This window comes from Nicotiana tomentosiformis, chromosome 4 (assembly GCF_000390325.3).
Source record: "Nicotiana tomentosiformis chromosome 4, ASM39032v3, whole genome shotgun sequence".
In the NCBI taxonomy this organism is placed as follows: domain Eukaryota; kingdom Viridiplantae; phylum Streptophyta; class Magnoliopsida; order Solanales; family Solanaceae; genus Nicotiana; species Nicotiana tomentosiformis.
This window is the reverse complement of record NC_090815.1, coordinates 60,367,614-60,378,596: the sequence shown is the minus strand read 5'-3', so window position 1 is coordinate 60,378,596 and position 10,983 is coordinate 60,367,614. Positions and strand designations below refer to the sequence as shown.

General features: G+C 42.1%; 1 protein-coding gene across 1 annotated transcript; it reads right to left on the bottom strand.

Annotated features, from left to right (window-relative positions):
* Positions 1-9,017: 9,017 nt before the first annotated feature.
* LOC138909770 (uncharacterized) lies at positions 9,018-9,341 on the bottom strand. Its single transcript, XM_070200983.1, has one exon. It carries the CDS (start codon positions 9,339-9,341, stop codon positions 9,018-9,020), a length of 324 nt encoding a protein of 107 aa, XP_070057084.1.
* Between the last annotated feature and the right edge of the window lie 1,642 nt (positions 9,342-10,983).

Genomic DNA, 10,983 nt, shown 5'->3' with positions numbered 1-10,983 from the left:
AAAATCTCAAAGACAGAGGGGAATTCATGATAGTTTTTACCTGAGTGGAGAGCAGTCGACCACTGAAGGAAAAGAACCAACAAACAAATCCTGAAACCTAGAGGTCACTGCGTTTGACCTCTAGGTACATAATATTCATGATGAAACTCTGAATTGTGCACATGCATGCTCCGTTTTGTCAGAGTGAGTGGAAAAACCAGATGAAATGAAAGTTCATCAATTAGGTCTGGGTTTCGAACTGGGATTTTTGAATTCTAACAACAAGAATGAAAACTAGGCTCACTAGCTTCATCTCCTAAGGATAAAGGAGATAAATCTGCAAGTTGATTTGAAAGAACAAAGGAATGGTGTTTCGACCTCATGAGTTGTGTCTAATCTCTCAAATTTGGAGAGCAAAAAGGTGAAACAAGCAGGATTCGGGGGGGTGGAGAAAAAGAAAGTATGAATCTCTGGTTGATTTGAAGCCTTGCACGAATTTGTGCAAGGTTTCTTTGCTGGCCATGTCTGTGAGGTTGAGAGAAGTGAGAGAGAAAAGGGAAAGAAGGGCGGCGGGGTCAGAGGGGAAATGATTTAGGGTTAGGGGATTGGGGGTTGGTCTTTAGGCTTAAAGGTGCGAGACTGAACGGGAGTCGTTGGATCTATTGATTAACAGCTCTGATTATTTGCTGATTGGATTTTTTAGAAATATTTTAAGTGGAAAAATTGGGGGCCGTTAGATCAAAAGAATTTGGATGGTTGAGATTAGATCTCTAGGGCGGGTATTTAGATTAAAAGAAAAAGTCAGAGAATAAACGTGATCCATCGATTAAATGGATCAACGGCTCAGATGCATTTGTGCTTCTTATGTGAGTGATGAGAGAGGGTGATGTGGCGTGTTGTGATTGGTACGAATAAGGTGGCTAGGATCGCCATAGTGGAAAGAGATGGGTGTTTGGGTTGGGTAATTTCGGACTGGGCTTGAGAAATTGGGCAAAAATGATTTAAAAAATTGCCATTTTGTCTTTGGTTTGAAAATTACAATTGTGGCCCTTTTGTCTTTTAACCCTTTTTGAATTTAATTTAAATAATCTTAACAATTTTTAATAAAATATAGTAAAATTATAATTACTATATATACTACTGATTATCTAATTAACCACTTGTAAAACACTTATTTTTCCTAAATTGCAACACTAATTTTGAATTTCACATAATAATCTAATTAGCTAGAAATTAAAGAGTAATTTATCAAATTAATTATTGAACATATGTAATGTATATATAAGAATTATTTTAATAATCTTAAAAATAGTAAATATATTTGTAATTATATAATGTTAATACTATGCGATTAATTAAAAAACTAATACTTGGTTAATTTGTAAAAATAAGTACTTGTTACTAGAAAATACTTTAAAAATATTTATTATAAATTATTAAGTATAAATAAATTAATTTAAAACAGGAGGGTCAAAGTTGGTCGTCAACACCATCAATACCATCAACTCATTTTCAGTTCAAAACCTTCCGAAACATGTCCGAAACTCATCCGAGCCCTCGGGGCTCCAAACTAAACATCCACACAAGTCTATAAATATCATACGAACTCGCCCGCGTGATAAAAATACAAAAATAACATCTAAAACCCTGGCTATTGGATTCACATACACTGACTGGAGAATGAAGCATGCAGCTTATCATGTTGTAATAGCTAGTTCCTTAGATATTAGTTATTTCATCTTTCTAGTAGCTAGTGGTTTTGTGCAATTTGTATTTAGCTTTGGACATCTTGTAAGCTTTGGACCAAATGGTATATTTGCTTAAAAAAAGAACACTAAAACGCATGAATTTCAAAGTAAAGTTCAAGAATTTATAGACTTACAACTAAACGTCTGAATCCTATCAAATCAACTCCAAATGACACCAAATTTTGTAGACAAGTTTTAAATACCATAAAACACATATTCCAAGTCCCAAAATCAAATCTCGAGCTCGATAGTTAAAGTCAACCTACGGTCAAACTTTTCAACTTCAAATTACCAAGTTTCGGCAAAACAACACAAATCAATCTACGTACTTCCGAAATTAATTTCGAACATACGCCCAAGTCCGAAATCACGATACAAAGCTATCGAAGCCATCAAAACACCATTCTGGGGTCGTTTTCACAAAAGTCAAAGTTTGGTCAATATTTCTAATTTAGGCTTCTAAGTAATGAATCAAAGGGTCCAAATCAACCTGAAAGCTTCCCGGAACAAAACTAACCGACACCACAAGTCATAAAATCATAAACACACATGTGTGAAGCATAAAAAGGGGTAATGTGGCGCAATTACACAAAATGACCGGTCGAGTCGTTACAATCTCCTCCTCTTAAAACAAACGTTCGTCCTCGAACGTGCATAAGGACATACCTGAAGGGAAGAATAGATGAGGATAACGACTCTGCATGACGTGCTCCGTCTCCCAGGTCGCCTCCTCGACCGGATGACCCCTCCATTGAACCTTCACTGAAGCAATATTCTTTGATCTCAACTTTCGGGCCTGTCTGTCCAAGATAGCTACCGGCTCCTCAATAAAAATCAAATCCTCGTCCAATTGGAATGTGCTAAAGTCTAGAACATGAGACGTATCGCCATAATACTTTTGGAGCATAGAAACATGGAACACCGAATGAACCGTAGATAAACTAGGTGGCAATGCAAGCTTGTAGGCCACCTCACCAATCCCCTCAAGGATCTCAAATGGTCCGATATACCTAGGGCTCAACTTGCCCTTCTTTCCGAAACTCATCACTGTCACGCCCCAAACTCAAGGAGCGCGACCGGCGCTCAACCGAGAGAACCCGGCCAAGCAAGCCTATTAGACTTACTTCTACCCAAACTCATCCATGAATAAAGAGGAGATGTACTCCATTAATCAATCACTAAAAAGATTTTATTAACAACTTCTTTTTCATTCCCATTAGTAGCTTCATTCATAATTTCCAAAATATTACGAGTTTATAGAATTAATGAAAAATATAATTTTCAAGTACCAACATTTCTAGTTCAATTCCCAACATTAACCATAACTCACAACCTGCCTACGGAGCCTCTAAATACAATAGAAGAGTAATATGAAAATGCCGGCAACAAGGCCCCGGCTATACCTCAAAACACTGTACATAAGAAACAAAAGATATATGACCCCGAAATGAAGTGGGGCTCACCAAATCAGTTGAAAAGAGTGTACTGCTATCACTGATCAATGCCGCCTGCTGAAGAACCACCTGCATCCATTAAAGATGCAGCGCCCCCGGTAAAAGGGACATTAGTACTGTCGAATAGCACTAGTATGTATGGATAAAAATCCTCTTTCAAAATATAATGCCCATATAAGAAAAGGCAACACATAGGAACAGCAAGTCACAATCAACAATATCCAAACGTCCAGTTAAAACATAATAATTTTCAAAATACAAACTTCATATATAATTTTGGTTGGGAGATCATTAGCACCGATATACCAACATCTTTGTTAGCACGGAGTCTGATCACGCCCGATCGGCTAGGCCATCTCCCCACGAACAATGTGGTTTGACATGTGATGCGAAAGAAAGTTGTTACCAAGAGTAGTACCACCATATGCGCAATATGGCGTCTGATCTCCACCCGATCAACTAGGCCGCCTTCCCACATATGCCGTGCGAGTTGACTTTTCCAATCCACAAAGGTTCCAGTTTCATCCCAATTAAGGGGAATAATATCACAATCCACCTCTACACCGTCACGTGTAGTTTCAGGTGTGGGGCTTATGACCCACCCTTCCTCGGTATTGCTAATGATGCTCCCAAAAATAGTTTTGATTTGATTTGCAAACAGAAATATCATTAATACAATTGTACTCACCTCAACATCTTTCACATTGTATGAATTCTCATTAGTATTTCCAGTCATTCACAATGACAATATTTCCTTGGCTCATTAGGCCATTCACGAGATTCTTTATTCCTGGTACAATGGCCGTATTTCATATTCCACACTTTCACCTCTTTCAATTTCAAAGATCACCATCAAGTATCAACATATAGGATATTTTAAAAATCATATACTTTAAATGCAAATGGTTTCTTCCCAAAGAATGAAGCATATTAGCCAACAATAGAAACACACATGAAAAATCATAAACTGTCAATACACCATTTACTCTTGCAATACTCTCCCCCAGAAATGACAATGTAAAATTTCAACACATGAGTATATAGAACTCGAATCACACTGGATATATTTATAAATCAAAGCATTAGTTAAAGCAACCACTAATGGGCATGAATTTAGTACAAAAGCTTTTAGACAATTCTATCTTTCATTGAAACACGACTCAAAGCCATAACCTTTTAATACGTAACCCACACATTGAAACTTACAGAAACATTATGGAATTCAATTCCAAGAGAGAAAGTTTAGCTAACTTACCTCAATTGCGCTTCTTTAGACTCTACAATTTTTCGGAACCCTTAGCAACCTCAATCTATTTTAGCAATATACAAATTGAACCCAAAATTAGGAAAACGTTCATGGTTCTAGTTCACTTCTTATTTTTCCCACACTCTTTATCACATGCATGCAAGATAAACAACCCTCACACCCATGGACCACCTTATTAATACCCCATTATAGCTATGTTTGAAATTAAGAGCTGGGGTGATGAAGTCTTACCTTTTTGGATGAAGAATTTGGTACTCTACTTGAATATTTCCAAGCTTTGAGTGATGGTTGAAGATTAATGGGTGGGAATTAGGCCCTCCCTCTAGAACCCTCTCTCTCTCACACTAGAAATATGAGAAATGAGCTTCAAAATGGGCTAAATGGGTGTTTTAACGGAATGGGGGTTGGGTTTTAAATTAAGAAAATAGGTGCATGCGGTCGCATGCGACCGCACAATGGTTATGCGGTCCGCAAAGTGACCGCAGGAATGGCCCTCAGGGGCGTGAACTTACGGCCCAGGTATGCGACCAGTATGCGATCCGCATACTCGTTCTGCGGTCGCATAATGCACCGCAGAACTCCCTCCGCAAAAACTCAAGAGGGATTATGCGATCGATATGCGGTCCGCATATCAATTATGCAGTCGCATAATCGACCACAAAACTGACCTCAAGTTGGCCAAACTTACTGCTTCACTCTGCGGCCATTATGCGGTCCGCAAAGTGATTATGCGGCCGCATAATGGGCCGGAGAAATGCATTCTTCTGCGAAACATTTTCCTCTCAGTCCGTAGGGTACTGTTCAATCCAAAAAGTCTGAACCGCGGCTCGCAAGCTCGATGCAAAGAATTTTTACTAATATAATGCAGGGATCTATCTTGGCACCACGAAACCCCGAGTTTTTTGGTTTAAATTTTTACTGGTCCTTACAATCACACCCTTCGTGGGTGAAACCCAAAGCAAGACTCGCTCTCCAACCATGAATGCAACATCGCGAACCTTCCGATCCGCATAACTCTTCTGTCTAGATTGGGCTATACGAAGCCAATCCTGGATCAACTTGACCTTCTCCAAGGCATCTCGAACCAAATCTGTGCCTAATAACTTAGCCTCTCTTGACTCAAACCAACCAACTGGGGAACGACACTGTGTCCCATATAAGGCCTCATAAGGATCCATCTAAATACTCGATTGGTAGTTGTTCCTGTAGGCAAACTCTACAAGCGGCAAGAACTTATCCCAAGAATCCCTGAAATCCATAACACAGGCACGAAGCATATCCTCCAATATCTTAATGGTGCGCTCGGACTGTCCGTCCGTCTAGGGGTGAAATGTTGTACTCAACTCAACCCGTGTACCTATCTCACGCTGCACAGCTCTCCAGAAATGCGATGTGAACTGCGTACCCTGGTCAGAGATGATGGATATCGGCATGCCATAAAATCGGACAATCTCGCGGATATAGATCTGAACCAGCTGCTCTGAAGAATAGGTAGTCACTACTGGAATGAAATGAGCCGACTTGGTCAACCTGTCTACAATCACACATACTGCATCAAATTTCTTCTGAGTCCGTGGGAGCCCAACAATGAAGTCCATGGTAACATGCTCCCATTTCCACTCGGGAATCTAAAGTATTGGAAGCAAATCGCCCGGCCGCTGATGGTCATACTTCACCTGCTGACAATTTAGGCATCGAGCTACATACTCCACTATGTCTTTCTTTATTCTCCTCCACCAATAGTGCTGCCTCAAATCCTGATACATCTTAGCGGCACCCAGATGAATGGAGTACCGTGAACTGTGGGCCTCCTCAAGAATCAACTCATGCAACCCATTCACATTAGGCACACATAATCGGCCCTGCATCTGCAGCAAACCGTCATATCCAATAGTAACCTTCTTGGCATCGCCGTGCTGAATTGTGTCCTTAAGGACAAGCAAATGGGGTTCGTCATACTGACGCTCTCTAATATGATTGTATAGAGAAGACCAAGAAACCATGCAAGAAAGAACTCGACTGGACTCTGAAATACCCATCTAACAAACTGGTTGGCCAAGGCCTGAACATCCAATGCTAATGCCCTCTCAATTGCCGGTAGATATGCTAAACTGTCCAAGCTCTCCGCCTTTCGACTCCAGGCATTGGCCACCACATTGACCTTCTCGAGATGATATAGAATGGTGATATCATAGTCCTTAAGAAACTCTAACCATCTCCGCTGCTGCAAGTTGAGATCTTTCTGTTTGAACAAATGTTGTCGACTTAGATGGTCGGTAAAGACCTCACAAAGGACACCGTACAAATAGTGCCGCCAAATCTCTAAGGAATGAACAATAGCTGCCAATTCCAAGTCGTGGACCGGATAAATCTTCTCGTGGGTTTTCTCACCCTACCATCTTGCATCAACATCGCGCCAAGTCCAACACGTGATGCATCACAATACACAGTATAAGACCTCGAACTTGTAGGCAATACCAACACTGGGGCTGTAATCAAAGTAGTCTTGAGCTTTTGAAAGCTCGCCTCAGACTCTTCGGACCATCTGAAAGGAGCACCATTCTGGGTCAATCTAGTCATAGGTGCAACATTATATGAGAAACCCTCTATGAAACAGCGATAATACCCGGCCAAACCAAGAAAACTCTGAATCTTCGTAGTTGAGGACGGCCTGGGCCAAATCTAAACTGCCTCAATCTTCTTCGGATCTACCTTGATCCCCTCACTCGACACCACATGACCCAAAAATGCCACTGAATCAAGCCAGAATTCTCACTTTGAGAATTTTGCATACAACTTCTTCTCTCTCAAGGTCTGAAGCACGATCCTCGGGTGATGCTCATGATCTTCCCGGCTACGAGAGTACACCAAGATGGCGTCAATAAACACAATGACGAATGAATTAAGATATGGCTGTAATATACTGTTCATCAGGTGCATAAATGTTGCTTGGGTGTTGGTCAGCCCAAATGACATCACAAGGAACTCGTATTGCCCATACCAAACTCTAAAGGAAGTCTTTAGAATATCCGGATCCCAAATCTTTAGCTGATGATAACCTGACCACAAATCGATCTTTGAGAACACTCTGGCACCCTGTAGATGATCAAACAAGTCATCAATGTGCGGCAATAGATACATGTTCTTCACTGTAACCTTGTTCAACTACTGATAATCAATACACATGCACATAGAACCATCCTTCTTCTTCAAAAACAAGATCGGAGCACCCCAAGGCGACACACTTGGCCGAATGAATCCCTTATCAAGCAACTCTTACAACTGCTCCTTTAACTCCTTCAGCTCCGATGGGGCCATATGATATGGTGGAATATAAATAAGCTAAGTGCCCAGCAACAAGGCAATACCAAAATCGATATCCCTATCGGGCAGCATGCCTAGAAGATCCGCTGGAAATATATCTAGAAAGTCTCCAAATACCGGAATTGACTCAATGGTAGGAGTATCAACACTGACATCTCTCACAAAGACTAGATAAGCATCACACCCCTTATTAACCATATGCTGAGCCTTTAGAAATAACACAACCCTGCTAGGAACATAATCCAATGCACCCCTCCACTCTAGCCGAGGCAAACCTAGAATAGCCAGTGTCACAATCTTGGCGTGACAATACAGAATAGCATGATAGAGCGACAACCAATTCATACCCAAGATAACATCAAAGTCTACCATACTATGTAACAATAGATCAACACTGGTCTTGAAACCACCAATAACAACTAAGAACGACCGATACACACGGTCCACAACAATAGAATCTCCCACAGGCGTGGACACATAAACAGGAGAACTCAAAGAATCACGAGATATATCCAAATACAGAGCAAAATAAGATGATACGTGTGAATAAGTGGATCCCGGATCAAATAAGATTGATGCATCTCTATGGCAAATTGAAACCACACCTGTAATGACTGTGTCTGAAGCAACTGCCTCCGTCTTACCCTAAAAAGCATAGAATATGGCATGGCCTCACCCTTGAGCGTGACCTCTACCTGCCCATCCCTCACCCCTAGCTAGTTGTGCGGGTGGAGCGGCAACTGGGGCAGCAACCATGGCCTGAGAAGTCTGTGGACCTGACTGAATCCATGGAGCCTGATTAGTCTGTGGAGGTGAACCCCTCCTGAGTATGGGACAGTCTCTAACCATGTGTCGGGTATCACCACACATAAAGCAATCTCTCGGTGGGCGTGACTGCCGGGACTGGCTCGGGCCTGGTCGGCTGGACTGTCTGCTGAAGGCACCTCGTGTAGGAGGTGCACTAGAAAGTAGCTGAGCAAAGTGTGCAACCTGAGACCTGGAAATAGCCGAAGTACTACTAGAATCTGGAAGTGCGGAGTGAAATGGACGGCTCACATAGCCTCTACCATGATGGGTTGTAGCTGCAGCGTGGCCACCACTAAATCCTCCAGTACCTCGAGGCCTCTTGGCCTCCCTGACCTCTCTCTCATGGCCCCGCATACCCTCTAACCTCCGTGCAATCTCTACCACCTGCTGATATGGGGTATCTATCTCCAACTCTCGAGCCATGCTGAATCTAATATCTTAGTTGAGCCCATCGATGAATCGTCGGACTCGCTCTCTGACTGTAGAAACCAAGGCAGGTGCATGTCTGGACAAGTCGCTGAAGCAGACAACATACTCCGATATTGTCATAGTACCCTGGTGCAGCTGCTCAAACTCCACGTGCCATGCATCCCTAAGGTTCTGAGGGATAAACTCTCTCAAGAACAACTCTGTAAACTGAGTCCATGTAAGTGAAGCTGCATCGGCTCGGCTACCCTTCTCGTACACCCGCCACCACTGATATGTTGCTCCTGACAACTGGAAAGTAGTGAAAGCAACCCCGCTCGTCTCCACAATACCCATGGTGCAGAGAATATTGTGGCACTCCGCTAGAAAACCATGTGCATCTACTGAAGCCAAACAACTGAAAGTAGGAGGGTGATACTTCTTGAACCTCTCAAGTCTAAGCTGCTCCTCCTCATATGTTGCTGCCCTAACCGCGGGCTAAACCAAAATAATAGGTTGTACTGGTATAACCTCTGGGACATGATCAACATGGACCTGCTGCTCTGGGGTATAGGCCGCGGGAGTCTGAGCTCTTCCCCAGCCTGAGATATGGCTGGTGCAAGTGGAATCAACCCCGCCTAAGCTAAGGTACTGAACATTCTTAAGAATTGTGCGAGGGTCTCCTAGAGTGTAGTGGTAGCAATAGGCGCCTCGGGTGCCTGCCCCTCAACTAGAACTATTAGTGGCTCCTTTGTCGCAGATCGGGCAGGTGCTCTAGCTACACCAAGTTCCCCTCTCGCGGCTCGAGCAGGGGGCACGGGTGTCGGATCGTCGGATCTAGTATTGCGTGTCCTCACCATGTGTGAGAGAATAGAAAGTCAAAGATTCAGTGTTTGAAGTTAACCAATTTGCATGATAATGGATCAAGGAAGTGAAGTTTTCCTAACAGTTCTGTAGCCTCTCGAAGATAAGTACAGACGTCTACGTACCAATCCGCAACACTATATTAAACCTACTTATGACTCGTAACACCTTTGAACCTTGAGCTCTGATACCAACTTGTCACGGCCCCGATTTCCCTCCGTAGGATGTCATGATTGCATCTAGTCTCTACTTCTAGGTAAGCCTAACATTCAATAATAGCTTGACAGAAATAATTAGCAAAATACTAAAACAAGTCAATTAAACTCATAAAATCTCCCAAAAACATAATCTCAACAAATACTTTCCCAAAACCGATGGAACTGAGTCATAAGCTCTATAAAGTAAACTAAAATGTCTATTACATCACTGTTTGAATGAAAAATACAACATTAGTAAAAGTAAAGGAAGGTAACTCCGAGGCCTGCGGACGCCGAGCAGGCATACCTTGAAGTCTCCGTAAATCAGCTAACAGATGATCACTATCGTCCGACACGAGTAGACATACCTAGGTCTGCACAAAAAGATGTGCAGAAGCATAGTATGAGTACACCACAACGGTACCCAGTAAGTATCAAGCCTAACCTCGGTAGAGTAGTGACGAGGCCAGGTCAAGACAACTACTAGGATATAAATAAGCAGTATGAAATCATAGTAAGGATAAATAACGGAAGGCGGAGAAATAACTGATACGAAACAAGTTAATAGCATGAACTAATACCGAAATTTTAAGCATGGGAATAACATAAAGGAAGCAAGTAAAGAGAACAACAATGAGCACGTACTGACAACAACTGATAGAACAAGGAAGAACAAAACAACAAGGAGTGTTCCCACAAAAACTCTTTGCAACATGAGATAAACAACAAGAATCACAACGAGGTACCGCCTCGTGTACAATAAGAATCACAACCGAGGTATCGCCTCATGCATATATCAAGAATCACAACCGAGGTACCGCTTCGTATTCACAATTCACAATCTCAATCACACTCATTCCTTATACCGCCGCGTGAGCCTTACATTTAAATATGTTTTGAAAACAGTTTTCTCGAAATAGCTACACGCAATTTAGCCC

Bases quoted from the DNA above. Each gene is read 5' to 3' on its own strand.
- LOC138909770 (XM_070200983.1), bottom strand. From the start codon at position 9,341: ATGGGTATTGTGGAGACGAGCGGGGTTGCTTTCACTACTTTCCAGTTG.